Source organism: Vanacampus margaritifer, chromosome 20 (genome assembly GCF_051991255.1).
Source record: "Vanacampus margaritifer isolate UIUO_Vmar chromosome 20, RoL_Vmar_1.0, whole genome shotgun sequence".
NCBI lineage: Eukaryota > Metazoa > Chordata > Actinopteri > Syngnathiformes > Syngnathidae > Vanacampus > Vanacampus margaritifer.
This window is the reverse complement of record NC_135451.1, coordinates 17,964,606-17,990,668: the sequence shown is the minus strand read 5'-3', so window position 1 is coordinate 17,990,668 and position 26,063 is coordinate 17,964,606. Positions and strand designations below refer to the sequence as shown.

Sequence of the window (26,063 nt, the reverse complement as noted above, 5' to 3'; positions counted from 1 at the left end):
CGCCATCTACAGAGATCTGTTTGTCATTGCAGTGTCTTACAAACCTGAATGTCGCCGACAAGTGTAAGGAAAAACTGCATGCGTCTGGTTGAATGTGAGATTATTGGCATGATGCCACCAAACTGCAGCTCGCCACCATCGGTATGGCGAGCGCGTGCGGCGGCCATCATTATAAATCTCCCACGCAGTTAGATGATTGCTGTTGGGAGACAACATTATTCCGCCAACGCCAAGGTGAAAGCCGGCCCCGCCAACCCCCCGGGGACTCCTCGCCGGGACTGGAGCAGCTGCTCGCCGTTTTAATGCGGCGGGCGGGAGCCGTTTGTTCTGCACTCAGCCAGCTCGAAAATGTTGACTTTGACGCCGTCCTGTAACCACGATGCGAGTTTCGTCCTCGTACCTCATGCCGCTACCGTTTGCAGCCGTACTGTGCGTAGCGAAAATACCACCGCAAAAACAAAAAAAATAGTTTCAAGTGTAAACACACCACAAATGATGTTGTCAATTCGGTCAGAATGTGTGACCTCAGGTTCCAAAGTCGCAAACTACTTTTCAGTGTAGTCATTATCATGTGACAACTAAAGAGGTTACCCAAATTGCAAATCGTTGAGTTTTTCAGCAAGTAGCTTTTTCCACAGAACATTAAAAAAAAAACTAACATTGATCTTATTGACTTCCTTTTCTTTTTTTCTTTTCTTTTGTGGTAACGACGCGAGTGTCACCTCTTAATGGCATTGCGCAACGGGCCATTCCCTTGCCAATGAGACATAGCTAATTAGCACAAACATTAAGTGTAAGCGCGCCGTGTTGATGTAGTGTCGAAGTCAGCGCTAGCGACTTTAATGTTCCGACTCAGAGAGAGACTAAAAATGCTGCTCTTTCCTTTGATAGCTGTCAATAGTCAGACGTTCTGTTCTTAACACAAACGTAGGAAGAGAAAAGCATCTTTTTTGTTTGTTTTTCCCAGAAAAGCATCTTCAGTGTCATGCTAGCTACTAAAACTTCACACACTCAAGTTGTTGTCTTCCATCCAAATCGGATCCAAGTTCTGCCTCTTAGCTCCTAACATCGCTAACATTTTCCACTAAATCAGCCAATGGACAATTAATAATAGTTAGTTGAAGACTAACAAGCAGTCAATAGTCAGTTGTTCTTTTTTTTAACACAAAGGGAGGAAGAGAAAAGCGTCTTCCACTGGCTTAGGTCTTGTCTCTCGACAATTTGCGCTGTGGCGCAGGCACGCTAGCTGCTAAAGCAGCAGACGTGGAAGCTGTCATCTTTGCTTCGAGTCTGAACAAAGCTGGGAAGAACAAAAGTTTGTGTGTTGTGTTTCATCACAGCAAGGAATCTTCATGTTAAAGCCGCTTACATCAGCAAGCCCGCAACCATTCTGTTTGTTAGCATTAGCTCTCCCTCGCAGGCTACGACCATTTGTGCAGCGTAAGGACACAAATCTGCTGCACTTGGTTAGCTAGCCAACAGGCTAGCTTGATAAACCTGCCATCAAGTCTCTACAATAATAGGGTTGTTGTTGTTGGTTTTTTTTTACCAATAATAATAGTTAGTTAGTTAAACTAGTGAAGTGCTAATTGAAGTGAGGATGGATGCTAGCTTAATGCAAACTTTCCGTCTTTTAAAGCCTTTGAAAGCAGCGAGATTTGTGCAGCTGCGCTTTCTATTGACAGCAACAAGCCGTCGCTATTCATGCTCTGTTTTTAACACAAAAGAAGGAACATAAACGTGAACGAAGTGTCCTACTTTTGCTGCCGAGCGGCTCATAACAATTTTCAAAGTCTCTTTGCAATTGCCGCCTTTGATTGAAACATGCAAACCAGGGTGAGTTCCCAAGATGGATTATGAATTCTGACTTCTCACAGCTATTTTTTTTTAACCTGATTCCTGTCCTACCACCTTTGTTCCTTCATTCCCACTTCCATTCCTTCATGTTTATCCAAGTATTGTTATCTTCCAGACCTTCCTGCCTTCCACCTCTTTTTGGTTTTGTTGTTTAATTCGATCTTTGCTTCCTTGTTCCAACTTTTCTTCCTTCATTGTCTCTCTCTCCATTTGTCACACCTGGTTTTCTGCCTTCCTTCTACTTTTTTCATCTTTCCTTCCCTCCAGCCTTCATTTCCCCATCCCATCCTTCCTTTGCTTTCCAATCCCAAAAGTGTACCGTAGCTGTTTGAGCCCACCCTCCCTCAGGACATGCTGTTTATTATAAACATCTGCGTTTTTTACTCATCTCCGTGTTCGAGGCGTCCCTGTCACATTTCCATTCTTTCCCTGCAGCTTTTTTTGTAGCACATAATAATAGCCTTCAACAAGCGCTTGAAAACCAACAATTGTCTGCCGGCGAGAGGAAGCGAGACAAAAGGTGGCGTCAAATAATGAGGGGAGCAACTCCATCCTCCCACTCGCATGAAAAGAGACATCCTGTATGCTTATGTTTTTAAGGCACACTATTTTACAATGCTAACTAAAAACGTTTCTCTGTAGCGCGCATCGCCACAGATAGAAACAGAAAGATGGACGACGGCGGATCGAGATGCCAGATTTCCAAAACATTATGAAAAGTTCCCATCTGCAGCCGCCCACAGTTGCATTTTGTCAGCAGTTTCCTTCTTGACGCGTTTTGCTCGTTTGTTCGCACGCTCATTTATCAAAGAGAAATGAAATTCCACTCGGGCTCTGGAACGGAGGGAAAAGAAACTATTGTGGACTTTTTTTCATTGGAAACATAAAGGGAGCGAAATGCGGCCATGTTGTGCTTTTATAACACATAAGTGTCGTTTAAGATTGTGTTTAGTGTTTTACGATCACATCTGTGCCATCGGCTTGCCGGGATTTCAGATCGTAGTCCTGCTGTTGCCTTTCTGCGCACTCACGTAAATCACGTAAATCACGCCGACTTTCACGCGCCGTCGGTACGCGAGCACTCCTCGCAAATGACGCGGAACCCGGCAGAAGGAAGAGCCACAACTTTGACATGTTTGCCGTTAGGTGAACACGAACCTGCTTTTGTATGGCCAAATATCCAATGGTGGCAAGTAATCAAGTAGAAATACTTTGTTACTAAACACTCCTTTCAGATATCCTTACTTTGATTCATTTCTATGATGACTTTCTACTTTGACTTCCTGTTTGAAATCCGATATCTGTGCTTCCTACTCCTTACTTTTTTATTGGGTTTGTTGTTTGTTTGTTTTTCAACATCCGTCATTTTTTTTCCTGTTTTAGTTTTTGGTGCTCGTACTTTTTTACTTTGACTTAAGTAGTTGAAATCTCACATTTTGCCAACGACGCAAGCATGCGGTCGGTCGGCAGTGCCGGCCTCGCTCACGCCGTATTAATAAGACATAGCGCCATGAGAGGGGCCATCGATCAGAGTGGCAAGCGGCACCCTGGGCTAACACGGCGCCGCCCCGGCGAGCTTCGGTGGGTAAAAACCAGCGATGGATGGAAGGGAAGCGCTAATGCCTCGGGTGGTGTGAAAAAAGAAACAGCTGGCGGCCTTGCAGAGCGAGCGAGAGAGAGCCGCAACGGAGAGTTTGAGAGGCGATGCAGGGACGATAAGCACTCAAGTGATGAGGCACGGGAAGTCCTGACGAGGGTGGGAGGGGCGGGGGGGAGATGAGGACAGCGGGAGCGAGTCACTGCATCACCATTTGGCAGCAGGAAAGACACAAACTTGTATTTAAGAGCAACTCGTGTCAACAAGCTTCATTCGGCTCACCTTCAGAAATGAACGTGTCATAACTTTCATGCAGACACTTTCAAACATGCAAGTAACTTAGTTACTTGACTCATTACTTGATTTTGAAAAGTAACTCATTTCGATTAGAAGTTTCTTCCAATACTTTATTGAAAGTGCAGTGACGTTTAAGAATAAAGTTTATCTTCTAAATAAAAGTCAAATAAAGCAACCTTTTTTGACTGATCATAAGTATTTTTATTTAATTTAAAAATGAGTCTTTAGGGATTTCACTTTCATAAACAGGTTACTTGTTTTTATGAAAATTAAAAAATGTAATCTTTTCCAACTTCGCTAATCATAAATATTTGTTATTTAATTGTTAACATTTCCGATATGTGCTGGTAATGCAAAGTAACTGCAGTCAAGATGACGTCACTGACAGAAGTGACACATTAATGGTTACTGTAAAAAATGTCTTCCTAATCGTTACTGGCATCGTTGGGAAACGGTAGACGGCTATTTTCGACATACAGATATTATTCGCTGTTTTCTTTAAACGTGACGTTCGTTGCTTTCTACAGTTGACAGCTACTCAAAATGTTTATTTTTTATGCGCAAGCCGTCACTACACTTCAGGTTTTTCTTCTCTGTACGGATGATATTGAAATTGCACAAAGTTGCATTTGATACGAATGTTGCCCATCAGTCACTTTTTCATAATCGCTTGCTTTCCCATCTGCGAGAATATTTGTATTCCTTCAAATGGCGGCTCTCTCCAAGGAGATCTTTGGCGAATGCGCCGCATGGAGCCAAAGCGGCGTCATGAAGCCACTCTGCTTTCCATACATGAGCTCATTGTTAGCTTCTTAGTATTCTGGGGGATTTTGTGTAACAAAGAGGCAAGGAAAAGGGAGGGAGGGGGGGGGGGGGCAGGATTGTGGGCTTGATCAATCTAAAAATATCCGCCTTTGCTCCCCCGAGCACGTTGCCAATCAAAGCGGCTGTAATGCTAATTTAGTCACCTCTAATGGTCAATTAGCTAGCAGCTAGCAAACACGCCGCATAACAATCTCCGGGTGCTAATGAGCTCAGCCGGTGCGTGTGCGCGTGTGCGTGTGCGGCTTCACATCAGAGGCGCGCCGGACGCAAGGTGGACGTGGAAGGCTTGTTAAGCGAGGACCACAACTTCCACCGTCTTCTACCTTGGAGGCTTTGCACAGTCGCGTTCCAATTTGCATACATCGCTTTGCAATTTGCAGACGCGCAGGAATTGTTGGCAAAAGCCAAATGGCCGACACAATCGGCACGCTTTTATATTCGCTGTAGTCTGCCAGGAAGAACTCCAGGACCAACACCACGGAAATTCTTTTATGCACTTATTCGACAAGAATGTCACAATATATGCAGGAAGTCATTTGAAGAGAATGGTCATTTTTTTTCATCTCCATAAGTCATGTTTTTTTAAGTCCCACCTCCCCCGTGGCGTGTACCCCATAAAGTAGGAGGAGCAGATTTTGGCCCGGACACTCCCATTTTTGAGGCGAGCCTGGCGGTCCCGTCCCATTTTTTATAATTCTTTATAATTTTGCCATACATATGAATCATAGTGATATACATGTGATTAGTAGCAGACATTGACTGGAACTAGAACTACTTCCTGCATTAGCATCTAAGAATCATGGGAATTGTAGTCCTACTAGCCACTGCAAGTCAGACGACACAAGCTGAGATTTCTAGCACTATATTCAACCAAGATAGCATTTAGCGTTATTTATTTATTTATTTATTCATTTAATAAAATTCCTAATCTTAGAAAAATAGTCACATTCTGTAAATCGTAATCTTACAAGAATACGGTCATATTTGTGGGTGTAAAACAAATTGCAATACAAGTTTAAAGAACTATTTGGAAAAAATCACTCAAGTTTCACCACATGAAATAAACAAAAAATAAATGACACAAAAATACGTTCCAGCAATTGATTGCCTTAATCTGGTCACACAAAATGAAGACCTTATCAGCTTTCTTTGTTTTTAAAGGTGCGTGAACGCGTCACATTGACGTGTCCTCCAACTGCGATGCATGAAAATGTGCTTGCGCGGACGCCTCGTTAACATTTGACGGCTTCGCTCTGCTCGCGTGGATTTCAACGCTCCCCGTGTCGCCGTTAAAACGCACGGCCGCTCGCTGCTCAGCGCCGTCTGCTTCCACCACGGCGCAGATGACCACAATCTTAAACGGTCAAGGCCTGATTTTCTCAAAATAACTGCAATTCATGTTGTGTTTGCTTGAAGGATCATGCAGTGTTGTTACCCAAAATATTGGACCGACTGAATGTAAATACGTTATTTGATGAAATTTGTCAAACCTGAGACCCGATTTTTTTTAAATAAACTGTCGAAAAGGCAACGATATGACAGCAGTTAAGTGACAAGAAGGATGCATCAGCAAAATGCATAAATCTTTTATGGACATTTTTGAAATGCCAGAAACAAAAAAAATTGGGATGTAATGTTCTATTCCGTGTTGCAATTTTGGAGCTTTGAAATGCTGTAAATGGCTGACTTTGCTCTTCAATAGAAATCAAAAACAAAAAACAAGAAAGAAAAGAAAGAAAAACAAACGCTGAATCTGAATTTCCACATTCAAGTCGGTGTGTTTATTGTCGTCAGGGAATATTTGGCCGGCTAACGTCGTGCCAGCGACGCACCAAAGCTGTTTTTCAAACGAGGGTGAGGCTAACGTCAATGGATTTCAAATGGGGCCAAAGAGAAAAAAAACATCCTTTGTTCTGCTGTGGCCAGGGTACGACACGGCACCTGCGAGCTTACAGTTGGTTACCTTAAACTACAAAAGTCAACCGTTCTTTTGTGCTGCGTCAACACTTCGGTGTGTGCCAAGCGAACAAGGAAGCAAGATTTGCGATTTTCGACGATTTTTCATTTGTTGGACTGTCACTGAGCTGTATTAGGTAAAAAAAAAAAAAAAAGAAAGATTTTTAAAAAAGAACTAATCCTGGCCGTCCGTCTTCTCCTGTGCAGATAATGAGTTGCTGTACCGCGACCGTGACGGCAACGTGGTCCGCTTGGACGTGGACAGCGGCGACAAGACCATCCTGGTGCACCACAAGAAGTTTGTAAGTCGTCAGAGAGCGAGAGCGATTCCAATCAAATTGGATTGCAGCGTCAGCAATATTTTGGGGAAATTTTCATATTATGACTGACTGCTGGCGTTTTTGCCTGCAAAAAAAAAAAAAAAAAATCTCCAAGGACGCACAAAAATGAAGGCAACGTGTCGAGGCGCGTGGCAGGCTTGATTGACATGAAACTTAACGACGTCGTTTCTGCGCTGCAGGAAATGTACAAAGCCAGCAAGTACGAGGTTTCTCCTGACATGAAGCATGTGCTGCTGGCCTACAACGTGGCGCCGGTAAGTTCTGCTTTTGCTTGGGTCGCCCGCTTGAAAGCGGAATTCATCACAATGCGTTTGTGGTTGGAGGGGGACTGGGGGGGGGCTTTTTGTATTCCCGCCTAAAGTTCCAGCAATGCTTCCTGGAAGTTCTTGGTTCTTACAGCCGGCTGATTGCAGAAGGTTGTTGGAAGTCTAGAAAGTAGGAAAAGCCTTAGCAAGAACTTTAGACAATAATTGCTGTGGTCCAAATAAGCACAATGGCCCCTAATGATCTTTTGACCCTGATAAGTGTTTTCAGAACTACATTTAGACTCAAGTTTCTGCAGTCCAAACAACGTTTGTGTTTGAAATGTGCAAATTTGGTTCCAGGGTAAATGATCAGGACCAAAACCAAATTGTTTGTCGGATGGTCCAGAAGCCGAAAAATGGGTGGAGTTTTGACCTTTTGTCTAAATTTAGCTCCAGGGTAATTTAGCCGATTCTGTTTGAGGTGTGATTGTAGTTTGGGGTGAAATCTGCAGCCCTCGAAAAACATTTCACTTTTGAGGACTGCAAGTTTCCGGAAGGTTCCGCGAAAATGCATCTTGTAGCAACATTTGCGCTGAAAAGTTCCAGCAACCTTCTTAGCCCTTCCTGGAAACTAAAAGCTCCAAAGGAGATGTTCAGAGCTACAGAGCCGCCCCAAATGGAACTGGATCTTTCAAAAGTACGAGCTGGGACGTCTTTTGGCCCCGTTGCTAACGTTTGCTAATCGCCGAACGTTTTTCGTTCCATGCTGAAGTTGTTGTTTCCGCTCAACTGCCAAAAGCAGCTCGGTTCCGTTATTGAGTTGAGTTGCAAGTTGCGGTACTAAATTCTGCCGGCCAAAGCGTCATGTTCTACTTTTATTGTACACCGACAGCCCGCTAAGGTCTTGTTTGTGTTTGAATGTTGTTAAGAAAGCGTCTCCTTGCAGGTGTACCGGTTCTCCTTCACGGCCTTTTACATCATCTGCAGCCTGGAGACGCCGTAAGTCAACGCCGATCGCGTTCCCATTGGAAGAAAGAGAACGATAAAAACATAATGCAATCAAATGTAAAGAAATGAATATTTTCATTGGACTTTGAGCAAAACGCAGCCTGGTCCGCGTTTTGTCGAAGTGCTGGCTTGGCGTCGTTGACGCCGGGCTGGAGTTTTCCGATGCTTTTAAGCTGGAATTCCTCCAACAAGGTCGATATTCCTGCAAAGAATTGACGTTGAAATGTTTTTGTCCTTGCAGGGAGACGTGGAACTTGAACCCGCCGGAGGTGCGCAACACTCAGCTGCAGTACGCCGGCTGGGGGCCGCAGGGGCAGCAACTGGTAAGGACCGCCCTCCTCACCGGTTGCCACCTTTAGTTACAGCCACTAACTAGTCCTAAAACGCCGTCTTGAAGTCAAGGTTTGCTAGGAAAGTTGCACCGTTTGTGAAATCGACAATCCAGACGTGCTAAGCGGCTAATATCGCTTTGTTTCTTTCTTACTTCAAAATGGAGAAAAGCAAAGAACGAGCTAAACATTTCCTACATTTGAATTGTAGAAAATGTCAAGTTTTTCAGAATCAAAATCATCTTGTGTGTCAAAATATGACACGCTGGAAGAGGTGGTGACCAGGAAGTGGAGGGTTCGAAAGATTTTTTTTGTTTTTTCTACATTTGCCGTCATATCCCACAAAGCGTGCGCTTGTTGCTTCTTGAAGTGCTGAGTAAATTTCCCGTAATGAAATGTTGGCCTTCCATTGCGGAGTTTGTCTTCCTCCGGCATTCTCATTCGGAGCGTTCCGACTTGTTTCCGATGGGCTGGCAAGCGTGGCGAGGGTCCACGTGCTCGTACCTCTCGCTGGGATCAGCTCCAGCTCACCCTAATGAGGTTAAGTGCTGCAGAAAATGGATGGCGCTCCGTTTCTTTGGGGGGGGGGGGGGGGGGGGTTCAATGTTTGAAAGGATTGACTGCGCCGACGGAAACACTTGAGAAATACGCTCTCGTTCCCGGCACCATCGTAAAGCGTCGCACTTTACGAGCGCGCCCAACGATTGGCTGGGGCGCGGTGCATGCTGGGAAAAAGGCCGCATCGACGCATCGTTTGTTGTTGTTGCCCCCCCCCCCCCCCCCCCGAAAGGGTTGTTAGTCAGTGGAGCGTTTTGGAGCTGAAGTTTGACTTTTGCAGGTAAACAAAGTTGAGTGCTTGCCGGAACGTAATTAGCTTCGCTCTGGGAAATTGACGAGCTCCCGCAGCACAACGACATTCGTTATCGTTATCTCGTCAGTGGATTCATTAGCACGCTGGCGAGATCGTTTTAGCCCGAAGATGGCTGACATTCGTCAGGAAGTTTGGGGTTTTTTGTTTTGGGATCCACAGAATTGAAAACACGTGCGGATGTCAAGACCGAACAAAAAAAGATTGAAAACCGAACCCTGGCCTTTCTGTAAAGCCAAAAGCTCATTTCAAACCCTTCATTCAAACATTAAGTTGGGTTTGAAAACCCAAATGTTCCCTAACCCTGGCTTCAAACCCTCATTTCAAAAGCTTACTTACTGAGGCTCTGCAAATCGAATCGAATCGAACCCTAAACCAAGTTTGTAACCCTTTTTAACCAAAACCTGACCCCTATTTTAAAGCAGGTCTAAAACCCAAACCCTGGCTTGGAACTGGAACTGGAAAGCCGACCCCAGGCTTCAAAGCTTTCATTTGAAACCTTAAAATGGCCGCCGGAGCTTGACTACACCTCCCACAATGCATCTTGCTTGTGCAACTTGGTTGTGTCTTTTCCGCTTCTTCACGATTGTCGTCTCTTAATGAGCACGAGGACAGAAAAAAATGTCAAGACATTGCGACAGCACGACGGCACAGCTGGTCTGCTCTCTCTCCCCAGAAAGGGGGTCAGGTCTTCCTCAGAAAGGGGGTCAGGTCTTCGTCTCTGTGGCGCGACCTAGAAACGGCTGCAGCTGCACTCGGGAACCTCACGCGGGACCTCGCCGCTCGGCCCCACACGCCAAATGGAGGCTTGACGAGATCGGACGGACGGGCGTCGTTAGATAGTGGCAAAGCACTACTTTTATCCAAATCCAGCTCCACTAGAGGGAAAAAAACTTCACGTCACTTCAATATGTTAGTAGCAAGATGGCACCTAATAAATATTTTGTCATGAGTGCAAAAAATCAAATGGAAGACCAGTTTTTCAGTGAGGACCCAGATTCATTTGAATATCTTTTTTTTGGGGGGGGGGGGTTGTTTTTTTTAGGTGGTATATTGAATGTTCCTCAGCCTTTTTTTTATAATGGTTTGGGTTGAGGAACTTTGCTTAATGCTGCAAATTGAACCTGCTTAAGTGTAATGGAGTTGAGCATGTCGAGCGCAGACCTCCCCCAAGGCAACACCAGATTGTATGAAGCGGTTAGGAAGCACCCGGTGATGAAAAACCTTATCAGCATGCAGAGGAGAGCAAGCCCAGCTGGTCCGCACCGGCGCTTTATCATTGGAGGGGGGGGGGGGGGGGGGTCACCTCGGTGGCGCCGCTGTCACCTTATCAAAGGTGAGAATCCACCTTGGGCTGCAAACCCGCATTAACGCCAGATCAGCGCACGGATTTCAACTTGTATTTACGGGACGGGCGAGAAAGTGCAAGAAACGGGGAAAAAAAGGCTTTACTCTCAATTTGAGATAAGGCGGCAAACACAAGGGGGGGGCAGATTTGGACTTGTTGGGCCGAGGCGGCCCGATCATTCCAGCGAGCTTGCCAGCAACAACACACGCTCGGCACCCGCAGCACATTTTCACACATTTGTGCAGCACTTCGGAACACCATCTTCAGTCTGGCCTGGAAATCACGTTTCAAAACGGCGTTAAAGTTGCAGGAGGGGCTTTTAAGACCCTTAAAAGGTTACAAAGTTAAATGAGGCTCTGCCAAAAGTCATGCAGAACCGCTCAACAAAATTTGTGGAAATCCATCAGTTGAAATCCTGAGCTTTGAAACCCTCGCACTCAAACATGGCGCTGACTGTCCTTGTGTCTGTCCCGCGTCCGTTGTTGCAGATCTTCATTTTCGAGAACAACATTTACTACCGCTCGACGGTGGAGAGCCGCTCCATCCGTTTGGTGTCGTCCGGCAGGGAGGGCGTCGTCTTCAACGGCCTCGCCGATTGGATGTATGAAGGTAAGGCGTCGAGTGCCCGCGACGATTCGGCTTCGTTCTTCTCGCATTGGCGTGACATAGCAAAAGGGGGCGGGCGTTGCCTTAGCATCCCGATGATGAAATTGTGTGGCCGATGTTGGCGACGTGCTCCAGTGAAGCAGACGGTTTTCATATCGGTTTTCATATCGGTTTCATATCGGCGCCGCGTGGCAGTCGGTCAGATGGAGACAAACTAGCGCACGCTGTACGACAAGCTGCAAGTCGTGCGGCAAAAGCGACGGCGTCGCCGCCGCCATGTAATTGACTGACATCACGTAAAGGTTACCCGCCGCGCCGGGATTAGCCTGCTTTTAATTTCATGTTGGAGCGCCTCGTCGTTCGTTCCGCAGGCTGACATTTAAAAGTAAGCGAGTCGGCGCTTTCGGGGCACGCTTCATTCCCGCCCGTTTAAGCCTCAAACTCGTTTTGGTGCATTTATCGTTTTTTTTTTTTTGCGCTGAGGGATGGAAGACAATACAATGTTTCGCTTTCAGGGAATTCATGTGCTGAATGTTTGTTGATTCGGCTCAATTGGAGCCGAATGTGGCTGAGGGCTGTGAATTGGACCACAAAAATAATCGTCATAATAATTACAGCTGTGGAGGGTCTTCCGAGGGTCTTCCTCAGGTCCATTCATGTCATTTGAATGCTGCTGCGTATAGATTGTGTTGAGGGCTTCAAAATATGGTGTAGGTGAGTCACAGGTGCCGAATCCAAGGCTCAGGGGCCAGATTCGGCCCGCCAGATCATTTTATGTGGCCCACAAAAGCAACATTTCTCTACTTTTAAAAATGTTCATATTGCAAACACTTTTTTGTTTGTTACCAATTTGAACGGTTTTACTGGCTTCTGATTTCAAAACATCAATTTGTTTTGTACAAATTATTTAATATGAGGCAATCCTAAATTTGTTTGGGCTCACCAAAGGAAACCACAATGTGGGGGGGGGGGGCAAGGTCAAGCGGAGGCTCAGGCCGCCGCCGAGAAGAAATGAGGTTTTAAGCCGCGTCCGCCTGTCACCGAGCGGCAGATTTTGACGCGAAAGGACGGGTGAAAAGGTTGGCCAATAATCTCCTGGCCTTCGAGATCCTTTGCTGCCTTCATCTTCCGTCTGCGTGTGGAAGGAGGAGACTGCAAATATGGAAAGCATATTGAACGAGTCGGGGCCCACAGAGTATATCATCGGTGGGGGCTTCCGTAATTTGAGATCTATTTGGGGCGTGCCACTCTCCACAAAAGACGATTGGATACGGTTTTTCGATATATGCGACGCAGCACGATTCAAGGACAGTTGGATTTTCAAGTGAAGCGATTTGACTCTGAAGGGATTACGATTGCGGAGTTCCAATTCTATTGGTTATGGTGTGGCTCAGTCCGAGATGCTACGATGTCAGATGGAGCCGCTCATAATAAATTGATATATTGTAAGAGGGAATGATTCGATTCTGTTTGATTTTCAGATTGTTGAAATGCAAGAAAATATCAAATTTCATGAGAGCGCGTGAGATCTAATCCTGAATTCCGTCCCCGACGGCCCCTCATATTCTGACGAGTCCTGATAAACGCATTTTTAAAAAAAAAACACCCGCTGTGACTTTGATTTGAGTGACTTTTGCCTGGCAGGTATTTATGTTCCTGCAGGCGACTTCCAAGTAAAGATGTCAACTTCAGATTTGCTCCCTTTGAAGTGTGTGTGTGTGTGTGGGGGGGGAATTTTTAATAAATTGTCATGAAAACGCAATCAGGAGTGCAGCAGGCTGCCGTATCACCTCGTAATCCCACAAAAGCATCTCTAATGAGATTTTCCGACGCCTGCGCCGCAGTGGGGGTGGAGAGAGCGGCGCTCTATTCAAATCAATTGTTGTTTGGTTGCCTCACAAACAAAGACCGCCGCTCGAACGCATCCCCCCCCCCCCGCCCCGCTCGCTAGAACGCCGCCGGGTGGCTCACGTGCCGGTCTGAAAATAACCAAGGTCATTCCTAGATGAATTCAAAAATAATCATAATAATGATGATGATAATAAAATACAAATATTAGCCAAATATTTAGTTTTAATAAGAAACTATTAAGTTTAAGGGGAAAACATTTGGGTTTGGCTTTCAAATTAGAGTCTTGAAGTTTTCAATGTCATTCATGAATAAGACAAACAAAAAGATTGCCGATGAAGCCAGCTGCTGCAATTCTGATCGTTTTGCAGTTATCTCAAGAAGTTCTGCAAATTGTCCATCACGTGCCGGCGCCGCGGAAGCCAACGAGTCCGCGCAGTTCATCGGAATGCGCGCCGGCGCCGCAGCTAATTGCCTGAAATGATTCCACCGGCATTCGGGGCAGCTTTGCCTGAGCGCGTGTCCAGCCGGCATTTGATTGGCCGACCATCACCTTGAAGGGCCCATTAGCCGTCGTCGGGTCGAACCTCTCCGGGCTGAAGTGTCCTTGAGAGCAAAACAGCAAATGGGCCGTCATCGGCGCTCGTCACGTTTGTCTTCCCACGGAAGACGCCACGAGGCGGCGGCGGCGCCAAGAACATTTTCAAAAGTGGCAATTATGCCGAGATGCCGCTTTGCTGCTTGTTGCGAGTCAAGCGGACACTCGGAGTGATGACGTGGACGACGCGGAATGAGCGCACGATGATTGCCGGCAGATGTTGACGTGAATATGTGAATAGGATAGCAAGTTTAAACCGTCTTTTGCAACAGCGTGCTTCACTTTTTGCGGCTTCACTTTTGTTTTTTATTGTATTTGTAACTTTTCACAAATTTGCTCAATTGCATGTAAAGTAAACAAATGCAGCCGTGACACGGAATTGTAATCCAAAGCATTAAGATAAAAAGACAAACATCAGCAAAATTGCATGAAAATGAACAACACAATTTATGGATTGATGTCTTGAAGATAAAAGTAGCGCAACATGCTACAAAAGACAAAATACAAATACATTCACTTGAAGCCTTGGTGGAGGTCTCAATTCAATTTGAGGACAATTTCCATGTGCGCAAATGGGGGCGGGAATCAACACCTTAATGTACCGTATTTGTAATTATAGGCCATCACTTGTTGGCTGTCAAACAACAAGCGCGTGTTAGCATGTTAGCATGTTAGCCTTCAGCCGCATAATGACATTTCCTGATGCGATTGTTTGTTTGCTTTTGCGTGTTTTTCTTCCTTCAGAGGAGATTTTGCGCTCGCACGTGGCCCACTGGTGGTCCCCGGATGGCGCCAGGTTGGCGTACGCCACCATCAACGACACCTTGGTGCCCAAAATGGAGCTGCCCATGTTCACCGGCATGCCCTACCCGACGGGGAAGGAGTACCACTACCCCAAGGTGGACTCGGCACACTCGGCTTGGGTTCGGCTTTTCACACTTGACGTGCGTGTTGATGATGTTGCAGGCGGGCGAGGAGAACCCGCTGCTGACCTTGTACGTGGTCAACCTGAACGGGCCCCTTCACACCACCGAGATGAGGCGACCCGATGACCCCAGGCTGAGGTGAGAAGTCAAATTCAGCTCTTTGTTTTTGTTTCCTAATATCAGCGTTTGCTTTTTTGCGTCCGTGTTGCTGCTGTGTTTCAGTGAGTTCTACGTGACCATGGTGAAATGGGCCACCAGCACCAAACTGGCCGTCAACTGGCTCAACCGAGCCCAGAACATCTCCATACTGACGCTGTGTCAGGCCACAACGGGGGTCTGCACTAAGGTCTGCCTTCCGGTCAACGTGGAGAGCGAGACGTTCAAGAAACACAATATGCTGCAGAGACGTCTTCATTTAGCACCACTCGCTTTAAAGACTATTAAAAATCATTCTTAAGTGCCAGTTTTCATTTTCTCCGGGTCAAGAATTAGGAGACCCGACGGTATAACGTCTAATGAAATCCAAATGTTCAACCAAACATTTAGTTTGACCGCTAGCTTAATGCTAACGTATAACATAGCTATTGGAAATGAGCGTCCATGTCAAACAACCGCTGCTTTTACACACACTCGCAGGGTACGACCTTTTCGCTCCTCTTCTTCTTGCTCCTAATTACGCTGCATCTTTCCCAGTAGACCTCAGTGCTGCCAGGCATTTTGTGGCACAATGTGGTACTACACTCAAGCTGCACAACTCTAAATTAGAAGATTGGAAAAAAAAATCTCAACGAATATGGATTGTGTGAAAAAAAAAACAAAAACATTTTTTTAGAGGGGGTAATATATGAGAAAAAAACTTGCCATATAGTGGCAAATTTGCGATTATTAATTTTTTTCTCTGAATATTAACCCACTTCTGGAAAAAAATATATATATACATGGCCCGACTACACCGTCATATAGTGTGTATGTTCATACAGAGTATTCCAAAATAAAAAAATGTGGTTTATTCTCCACAGAAACACGAAGACGAAAGCGAAGGATGGCTTTACCGACAGGTGAGAACGTCGGCAGGTGAGCCAGTCAATCTCCGCGTGTACTTACTTGATGTGCTGGACTTCTAGAACGAGAAGCCTCTGTTTTCCAAAGATGGCCACAAGCTGTTTTTCACGAGGGCCATCCCGCAAGGCGGCCGTGGCAAATTCTTCCACATTTCCATGTCCATCTCGCAGGTACGCGCTTCGACGTCAACATTCCAACGGCTCTGGATATTTGCCGGCATTTTTGTCCTTCTTTCCCAAATGCAGCCAAACACCAGCACAGACACGCTGCAGTCCATCACGTCGGGCGACTGGGACGTGACCGAGGTCTTGGCCTATAATGAGCAAAGTCAGCTCATGTGAGTCCAAATCGTGCTTTTGGTAGGACCGCAGTCAGAAAATATTCGGACCCCTCGCCACTTTCACCTGGAATTGGATCAATACGGTCCCAAAACAAAGTCCCGGGTGCTTTTGCAGGGAATGAAACAGGAAGTCAGCCATTTTGGTTTTGATCCACCCCTACTTGTTCTTGGTGTGAATCCCAACGAAAGCCGGTATCCTGGACTACACTAAATTTCAAAGCTCGTTTGGGCACATTTCAATGATGGTTTTGAGGAAACTGTGACAAAAAATCTTTTTTCTCCTGCCAGCGATCCATCGACATGAAATTGGGCAAAAGTGTGTAATCATAACGAGACAAAAGGAAAAGTCTCAGGGACCCATGTCCGGCAGCCGCCATTTTGCTTTTAAAGATACCAAATTGATGACGGAAAATTGCCAAGATTTTTTGTTGTCAAAAAAAAAAGTTTGAATTCTGATGTTGTCTATAATTTGTTTGCGACCTTCTAGATACTTCCTGAGTACGGAAGACGGCCCAAAGCGACGGCATCTCTACAGGTGCGGCTGGAAATGTTTGAAATGTCAAGAAAGCACAACTTGACTTGTTCAAACAAGAGTTGAAAGCGTTTTGTTGTTCTGTTTTGTTTTTCGCGGTCAGCGCCGACACCTTTGGCTCGTTCAACCGCCGCTGCCTCTCATGCGGCCTGTCCGACACTTGCGGCTACATCGGCGGCTCCTTCTGCCACAACATGAGCTACTTCCTGCTCCACTGCCAAGGTGACGCCACGCACGCAATGCCCACCGTCTGGATGATATTTCTGCTTCGTTTGCAGTAAAGCTGCGTCATTTTTACAGCGCGCATCCATAAAAACATAACAAAATAAAAGCATTCAACATTTGACAAAGGACACTATAACACAATTCAGCAGTATTAAATATATGCATGTACTGTATTTGTACCCTGTTTTTTAACTTGACTTGACTAACCCTAACCCTAGTAAGGCGTTTGTTTATTTGTAACGACCATATACTGTGAAGTAAGATGTTTTTTGCCATAACAGGATTTTTTTAAGCAACCATGTAAGGCATTTTTTTTTAAATTATTATTAAAACAACCATATATAGTAAGGCTTTTTTTTAGTAAGGCTTTTTTTTGTTTTTTAAACGACCATGTATAGTAAGGCTTTTTTTTTAGTAAGGCTTTTTTGTTTGTTTTTTTTACGACCATGTATAGTTTTTTTTTTTAAGGCCATGTAAAAAAAGGCGTTTTTTAATTTTGTTTTTTTAAACGACCATGTATAGTAAGGCTTTTTTTTTGTTTTTTACGACCATGTATAGTAAGGTTTTTTTTTTTTTTAAATGAACATTTATAGTGAGGCGTTTTTTTTTTTAAGGCCATGTAAAAAAAGTCGTTTTTTATTTTGTTTTTCTAAACGACCATGTATAGTAAGGCTTTTTTTCTTTTTCTTTTTTTATAAACGACCATGTATATTAAGGCTTTTATTTATTTTTTATGACCATGTATAGTAAGGTTTATTTTTTTTAACAACCATGTAAAAAAAGTTTTTTTTTTTTAAACGACCATATATAAGGCGTTTCTTTTTGTTTTTTTTACGACCATGTAAGTTTGTTTTTTTTTAAATGAACATTTATAGTAAGGCGTTTTTTTTTTTTAAGGCCATGTAAAAGAAAGCGTTTTTTATTTTGTTTTTTTACGACCATGTATAGTAAGGCTTTTTTTTTTAGTAAGGCGTTTTTTTTTTTAAACGACCATGTATAGTAAGGCATTTTTTATTTTGTTTTTTTACGACCATGTATAGTAGGGTTTATTTTTATTTTTAATGAACATTTATAGTAAGGCATTTCTTTTTTTAAAGGCCATGTAAAAAAAGGCGTTTTTTATTTAGTTTTTTTAAACGACCATGTATAGTAAGGCTTTTTTTTTTTAGTAAGCCGTTTTTTTTGTTTTGTTTTTACGACCATGTATAGTAAGCCGTTTTTTATTTAGTTTTTTTACGACCATGTATAGTAAGGTATTTTTTTTTTTAAATGAACATTTATAGTGAGGCGTTTTTTTTTTAAGGCCATGTAAAAAAAGGCGTTTTTTATTTTGTTTTTTTACGACCATGTATAGGAAGGTTTATTTTTTTTAACAACCATGTAAAAAAAGTTTTGTTTTTTTTAACGACCATGTATATAAGGCGTTTTTTTCATAAAAAACATGACCATGTATAGTAAGGCGTTTTTTTCATAAAAAACACGACCATGTATAGTAAGGCGTTTTTTTCATAAAAAACACGACCATGTATGTAAGGCGTTTTTGTTTCCCTTTTTTTTTTTTTTTTTTTAAACGACCATGTATACTAAGGCGTTTTTGTTTCCCTTTTTTTTTTTTTTTTTTAAACGACCATAAGGCGTTTTTGTTTCCCTTTTTTTTTTTTTTTTTTTTAAACGACCATAAGGCGTTTTTTTCATAAAAAAAAACAACCATGTATATATAGTAAGGCGTTTTTGTTTCCCTTTTTTTTTTTTTTAAATGATCATGTATAGTAAGGCGTTTTTTTCATAAACACGACCATGTATAGTAAGGCGTTTTTGTTTCCCTTTTTTTTTTTTTTTAAATGATCATGTATAGTAAGGCGTTTTTTTCATAAACACGACCATGTATAGTAAGGCGTTTTTGTTTCCCTTTTTTTTTTTTTTTAAATGATCATGTATAGTAAGGCGTTTTTTTCATAAACACGACCATGTATAGTAAGGCGTTTTTGTTTCCCTTTTTTTTTTTTTTTTTTTTAAACGACCATGTATACTAAGGCGTTTTTGTTTCCCTTTTTTTTTTTTTTTTTTAAACGACCATAAGGCGTTTTTGTTTCCCTTTTTTTTTTTTTTTTTTTTAAACGACCATAAGGCGTTTTTTTCATAAAAAAAAACAACCATGTATATATAGTAAGGCGTTTTTGTTTCCCTTTTTTTTTTTTTTTAAATGATCATGTATAGTAAGGCGTTTTTTTCATAAACACGACCATGTATAGTAAGGCGTTTTTGTTTCCCTTTTTTTTTTTTTTTTTTTTAAACGACCATGTATACTAAGGCGTTTTTGTTTCCCTTTTTTTTTTTTTTTTTTTACACGACCATGTTTAGTAAGGCGTTTTTGTTTCCCTTTTTTTTTTTTTTTAAACGACCATGTATACTAAGGCATTTTTGTTTTCCTTTTTTATTTTATTTTTTTAAACGACCAGAAGGCGTTTTTTTCATAAAAAACACGACCATGTTTAGTAAGGCGTTTTTGTTTCCCTTTTTTTTTTTTTTAAACGACCATGTATACTAAGGCATTTTTGTTTCCCTTTTTTTTTTTTTTTTTTTTTTTTCACGACCATGTTTAGTAAGGCGTTTTTGTTTCCCTTTTTTTTTTTTTTTTTTTTTAAACGACCATAAGGCTTTTTTTTCATAAAAAAAACCAACCATGTATATATAGTAAGGCGTTTTTGTTTCCCTTTTTTTTTTTTTTTTAAATGATCATGTATACTAAGGCGTTTTTGTTTCCCTTTTTTTTTCTTTTTTTTTTTAACGACCATAAGGCGTTTTTTTCATAAAAAAAAACAACCATGTATATATAGTAAGGCGTTTTTGTTTTCCTTTTTTTTTTTTTTTAAATGATCATGTATAGTAAGGCGTTTTTGTTTCCCTTTTTTTTTTTTTTAAATGATCATGTATAGTAAGGCGTTTTTTTCATAAACACGACCATGTATAGTAAGGCGTTTTTGTTTCCCTTTTTTTTTTTTTTTTTTTTTAAACGACCATGTATAGTAAGGCGTTTTTGTTTCCCTTTTTTTTTTTTTTTTTAAACGACCATGTTTAGTAAGGCGTTTTTGTTTCCCTTTTTTTTTTTTTTTAAACGACCATGTATACTAAGGCATTTTTGTTTCCCTTTTTTATTTTATTTTTTTAAACGACCATAAGGCGTTTTTTTCATAAAAAACACGACCATGTATACTAAGGCGTTTTTGTTTCCCTTTTTTTTTTTTTTTTTTTTTAAACGACCATGTATAGTAAGGCGTTTTTGTTTCCCTTTTTTTTTTTTTTAAATGATCATGTATAGTAAGGCGTTTTTTTCATAAACACGACCATGTATAGTAAGGCGTTTTTGTTTCCCTTTTTTTTTTTTTAAACGACCATGTATAGTAAGGCGTTTTTGTTTCCCTTTTTTTTTTTTTTTTTTTTTAAACGACCATAAGGCGTTTTTTTCATAAAAAAAAACGACCATGTATAGTAAGGCGTTTTTTTCCTAAAAAACACGACCATGTTTAGTAAGGCGTTTTTGTTTCCCTTTTTTTTTTTTTTATACGACCATGTATACTAAGGCGTTTTTGTTTCCCTTTTTTTTTTTTTTTTTAAATGATCATGTATATTAAGGCGTTTTTTTCATAAACACGACCATGTATAGTAAGGCGTTTTTGTTTCCCTTTTTTTTTTTTTTTTTTTTAAACGACCATGTATAGTAAGGCGTTTTTGTTTCCCTTTTTTTTTTTTTTTTAAACGACCATGTATAGTAAGGCGTTTTTTCATAAAAAACACGACCATGTATAGTAAGGCGTTTTTTCATAAAAAACACGACCATGTATAGTAAGGCGTTTTTGTTTCCCTTTTTTTTTTTTTTTAAACGACCATGTATAGTAAGGCGTTTTTTTTTCATAAAAAACACGACCATGTATAGTAAGGCGTTTTTGTTTCCCTTTTTTTTTTTTTAAAAAACGACCATGTATAGTAAGGCGTTTTTTTTCCTAAAAAACACGACCATGTTTAGTAAGGCGTTTTTGTTTCCCCTTTTTTTTTTTTTTTTTTTAAACGACCATGTATAGTAAGGCGTTTTTTCATAAAAAACACGACCATGTATAGTAAGGCGTTTTTGTTTCCCTTTTTTTTTTTTTTTAAACGACCATGTATAGTAAGGCGTTTTTTTTTTTCATAAAAAACACGACCATGTATAGTAAGGCGTTTTTGTTTCCCTTTTTTTTTTTTTTTAAACGACCATGTATAGTAAGGCTTTTTTTTTCATAAAAAACACGACCATGTATAGTAAGGTGTTTTTGTTTCCCTTTTTTTTTTTTTTTAAAACGACCATGTATAGTAAGGCGTTTTTTTCCTAAAAAACACGACCATGTTTAGTAAGGCGTTTTTTGTTTCCCTTTTTTTTTTTTTTTAAACGACCATGTATAGTAAGGCGTTTTTTTTTCATAAAAAACACGACCATGTATAGTAAGGCGTTTTTGTTTCCCTTTTTTTTTTTTTAAACGACCATGTATAGTAAGGCGTTTTTGTTTCCCTTTTTTTTTTTTTTTTTTTTTTAAACGACCATGTATAGTAAGGCGTTTTTTCATAAAAAACACGACCATGTATATAGTAAGGCGTTTTTGTTTCCCTTTTTTTTTTTTTTTTTTTTTTAAACGACCATGTATAGTAAGGCGTTTTTTTTTTCATAAAAAACACGACCATGTATAGTAAGGCGTTTTTGTTTCCCTTTTTTTTTTTTTTTAAACGACCATGTATAGTAAGGTGTTTTTGTTTCCCTTTTTTTTTTTTTTTAAACGACCATGTATAGTAAGGCGTTTTTGTTTCCCTTTTTTTTTTTTTTTTTTTTAAACGACCATGTATAGTAAGGCGGTTTTTTTTTCATAAAAAACACGACCATGTATAGTAAGGCGTTTTTGTTTCCCTATTTTTTAAACGACCATTAGGCGACCATTTAAATGATCATTTAAAAAAAAAAAAAAGTAAAACAAAAACGCCTTACTAAACATGGTCGTGTTTTTTATGAAAAAACGCCTTACATGGTCGTTTAAAAAAAAAAAGGGAAACAAAAACGCCTTACTATACATGGTCGTTTAAAAAAAAAAAAAAAAAAAAAAAAGGGAAACAAAAACGCCTTACTATACATGGTCGTGTTTTTTATGAAAAAACGCCTTACTATACATGGTCGTTTTAAAAAAAAAAAAAAAAAAAAAAGGGAAACAAAAACGCCTTACTATACATGGTCGTTTAAAAAAAAAAAAAAGGGAAACAAAAACGCCTTACTATACATGGTCGTGTTTTTTAGGAAAAAAACGCCTTACTATACATGGTCGTTTAAAAAAAAAAAAAAAAAAAAGGGGAAACAAAAACGCCTTACTAAACATGGTCGTGTTTTTTAGGAAAAAAACGCCTTACTATACATGGTCGTTTAAAAAAAAAAAAGGGGAAACAAAAACGCCTTACTAAACATGGTCGTGTTTTTTAGGAAAAAACGCCATACTATACATGGTCGTTTAAAAAAAAAAAAAAAAGGGAAACAAAAACACCTTACTATACATGGTCGTTTAAAAAAAAAAAAAAAGGGAAACAAAAACGCCTTACTATACATGGTCGTGTTTTTTATGAAAAAAAAACGCCTTACTATACATGGTCGTTTAAAAAAAAAAAGGGAAACAAAAACGCCTTACTATACATGGTCGTGTTTTTTATGAAAAAAAAACGCCTTACTATACATGGTCGTGTTTTTTATGAAAAAACGCCTTACTATACATGGTCGTTAAAAAAAAAAAAAAAAGGGAAACAAAAACGCCTTACTATACATGGTCGTGTTTTTTATGAAAAAAAACGCCTTACTATACATGGTCGTGTTTTTTATGAAAAAAAACGCCTTACTATACATGGTCGTTTAAAAAAAAAAAAAAAAAAAAAAAAAGGGAAACAAAAACGCCTTACTATATACATGGTCGTGTTTTTTATGAAAAAAAACGCCTTACTATACATGGTCGTTTAAAAAAAAAAAAAAAGGGAAACAAAAACACCTTACTATACATGGTCGTTTAAAAAAAAAAAAAAAGGGAAACAAAAACGCCTTACTATACATGGTCGTTTAAAAAAAAAAAAAAAAAGGGGAAACAAAAACGCCTTACTAAACATGGTCGTGTTTTTTAGGAAAAAACGCCTTACTATACATGGTCGTTTAAAAAAAAAAAAAAAGGGAAACAAAAACGCCATGGTCGTGTTTTTTATGAAAAAAAAACGCCATACTATACATGGTCGTTTAAAAAAAAAAAAAAAGGGAAACAAAAACACCTTACTATACATGGTCGTTTAAAAAAAAAAAAAAAGGGAAACAAAAACGCCTTACTATACATGGTCGTGTTTTTTATGAAAAAAAAACGCCTTACTATACATGGTCGTTTAAAAAAAAAAGGGAAACAAAAACGCCTTACTATACATGGTCGTGTTTTTTATGAAAAAACGCCTTACTATACATGGTCGTTAAAAAAAAAAAAAAAAGGGAAACAAAAACGCCTTACTATACATGGTCGTGTTTTTTATGAAAAAAAACGCCTTACTATATATACATGGTCGTTTAAAAAAAAAAAAAAAAAAAAAAGGGAAACAAAAACGCCTTACTATACATGGTCGTTTAAAAAAAAAAAAAAAAAGGGAAACAAAAACACCTTATATACATGGTCGTTTAAAAAAAAAAAAAAAGGGAAACAAAAACGCCATGGTCGTGTTTTTTATGAAAAAAAAACGCCTTACTATACATGGTCGTTTAAAAAAAAAAAAAAAAAAAAAGGGAAACAAAAACGCCTTACTATACATGGTCATGTTTTTTATGAAAAAAAACGCCTTACTATACATGGTCGTTTAAAAAAAAAAAAAAAAGGGAAACAAAAACGCCTTACTATACATGGTCGTTTAAAAAAAAAAAAAAGGGAAACAAAAACGCCTTACTATACATGGTCGTGTTTTTTATGAAAAAAAACGCCTTACTATACATGGTCGTTTGAAAAATAAAAAAAAAGGGAAACAAAAACGGCTTATGGTCGTTTTTTATGAAAAAAACGCCTTATGGTCGTTACAAAAAAAAAAAAGGAAACAAAAATGCCTTATGGTCGTTTTTTATGAAAAAAACGCCTTATGGTCGTTTAAAAAAAAAAAAAAGGGAAACAAAAACGCCTTATGGTCGTGTTTTTTATGAAAAAAACGCCTCATGGTCGTTTAAAAAAAAAAAAAGGGAAACAAAAACGGCTTATGGTCGTTTTTTATGAAAAAAACGCCTTATGGTCATTAAAAAAAAAAAAAAAAGGAAACAAAATGCCTTATGGTCGTTTTTTATGAAAAAAACGCCTTATGGTCGTTTAAAAAAAAAAAAGGGAAACAAAAACGGCTTATGGTCGTTTTTTATGAAAAAAACGCCTTATAGTCATTAAAAAAAAAAAAAAAAGGAAACAAAATGCCTTATGGTCGTTTTTTATGAAAAAAACGCCTTATGGTCGTTTAAAAAAAAAAAAAAAAGGGAAACAAAAACGCCTTATGGTCGTGTTTTTTATGAAAAAAACAGCTCATGGTCGTTTAAAAAAAAAAAAAGGGAAACAAAAACGCCTTATGGTCGTTTTTTATGAAAAAAACGCCTTATGGTCGTTAAAAAAAAAAAAAAAGGAAACAAAATGCCTTATGGTCGTTTTTTATGAAAAAAACGCCTCATGGTCGTTTAAAAAAAAAAAAAAGGGAAACAAAAACGCCTTACTATACATGGTCGTTTAAAAAAAAAAAAAAAAGGGAAACAAAAACGCCTTATGGTCGTTTTTTATGAAAAAAACGCCTTATGGTCCTTTAAAAAAAAAAAAGGGAAACAAAAACGCCTTATGGTCGTGTTTTTTATGAAAAAAACGCCTCATGGTCGTTTAAAAAAAAAAAAAAAAGGGAAACAAAAACGGCTTATGGTCGTTTTTTATGAAAAAAACGCCTTATGGTCGTTAAAAAAAAAAAAAAAAAAGGAAACAAAATGCCTTGTGGTCGTTTTTTATGAAAAAAACGCCTTATGGTCGTTTAAAAAAAAAAAAAAAAAAAGGGAAACAAAAACGCCTTATGGTCGTGTTTTTAATGAAAAAACCGCCTCATGGTCGTTTAAAAAAAAAAAAAAAAGGGAAACAAAAACGCCTTATGGTCGTGTTTTTTATGAAAAAATCCGCCTCATGGTCGTTTAAAAAAAAAAAAAAAAGGGAAACAAAAACGTCTTACTATACATGGTTGTGTTTTGTTTTTTTAAATGGTGATTGTTCATTGTTAATGCAGATGTGCAATTTTAAAATAAATGAAAACAATGTACAAATTCAATTCATTTTGGAGTGTATTTATAACATTATCATCTTTGTGTTACAAATGCATGAGCTTTGTGAGGCTTAAATCACATCGCGGCTCTCATTTGTCACACGATCTCGCAGTCACGCCGGAGGAAATGAGATTCCTGCCGTAAAGCGCTTTGCCTCGGCCTGCCGGGGGGCAAAGGTCATCGCCGGCTCGCTCCTGGTGGGACGCTTGTAAAAATGATTTGATAAAGTGGTGACATCATCACGGTCACAGCGTGGAGGGAGAAGCGGGAGTGGGAGAGAAAATAGAAAAAAGAAGAAGAAGAAGACGCGTGACCCGTGTGCTCCCAATTTGCTAAGCAAGCGCCGTTGATTTGTTTTTCTGTTTTCAAGACGAACGTGTTGTCCTAAATGGAAGGAAGTCCATTCTGGCATCTTTTCTTACTCTTGTGATTTGTCAGGAAATGACTTTTGCAGCACAGCGTGTCATTTTAATGTTTGGATTTTGTTGTCATTTTTCTTCAGGTCCAGATGTGCCGTTTGTGTCCATTTACAAAACGCAGACCGATGACGAAGACGTCGACGTTGAGGGAATGTCGGGGGACAGACAGAGTGAGTACGACTAAAAACTCCCAAGACAACATTTGGGATCACAAGGGAAGAAAATGTGTACTTTTCTTCCTTGTAAACAATCATTCATTTATTCCCCAAAATATTATTCTCGAGTAAATGATAACAAAAATGTGAGTGTACGTGCAAAAAGCTTTCGCTACTAGCGATTTGCTAGCGTGTGAGCTGCACTGTATTTGCTTTCTGAATCTGAATATATTGAGTTTTCAAAACAATAACGCGATTAACAACGACCTTCCACCAGCGGAGGCTCGTCCACTCTTGAGGTAATCTGATTACTCCTCTCGGCGGATGA

The 26,063-nt window shown here is 40.0% G+C and overlaps 1 protein-coding gene across 5 annotated transcripts in view; it reads left to right on the top strand.

Moving 5' to 3' along the window:
* dpp6a (dipeptidyl-peptidase 6a) overlaps nucleotides 1-26,063 on the top strand; it is a 102,452-nt gene that overhangs the window by 72,850 nt on the left and 3,539 nt on the right. For all 5 annotated transcript variants that reach the window (XM_077554141.1, XM_077554143.1, XM_077554140.1 and 2 more), the window contains exons 4-17: nucleotides 6,740-6,834; nucleotides 7,053-7,127; nucleotides 8,065-8,117; nucleotides 8,368-8,449; nucleotides 11,160-11,280; nucleotides 14,468-14,622; nucleotides 14,690-14,787; nucleotides 14,872-14,995; nucleotides 15,669-15,707; nucleotides 15,774-15,881; nucleotides 15,957-16,048; nucleotides 16,539-16,586; nucleotides 16,687-16,805; nucleotides 25,664-25,750. In XM_077554141.1, coding sequence (XP_077410267.1) covers nucleotides 6,740-6,834; nucleotides 7,053-7,127; nucleotides 8,065-8,117; nucleotides 8,368-8,449; nucleotides 11,160-11,280; nucleotides 14,468-14,622; nucleotides 14,690-14,787; nucleotides 14,872-14,995; nucleotides 15,669-15,707; nucleotides 15,774-15,881; nucleotides 15,957-16,048; nucleotides 16,539-16,586; nucleotides 16,687-16,805; nucleotides 25,664-25,750 — 1,296 coding nt within the window. The remainder of the gene's footprint in view (nucleotides 1-6,739; nucleotides 6,835-7,052; nucleotides 7,128-8,064; nucleotides 8,118-8,367; nucleotides 8,450-11,159; nucleotides 11,281-14,467; nucleotides 14,623-14,689; nucleotides 14,788-14,871; nucleotides 14,996-15,668; nucleotides 15,708-15,773; nucleotides 15,882-15,956; nucleotides 16,049-16,538; nucleotides 16,587-16,686; nucleotides 16,806-25,663; nucleotides 25,751-26,063) is intronic.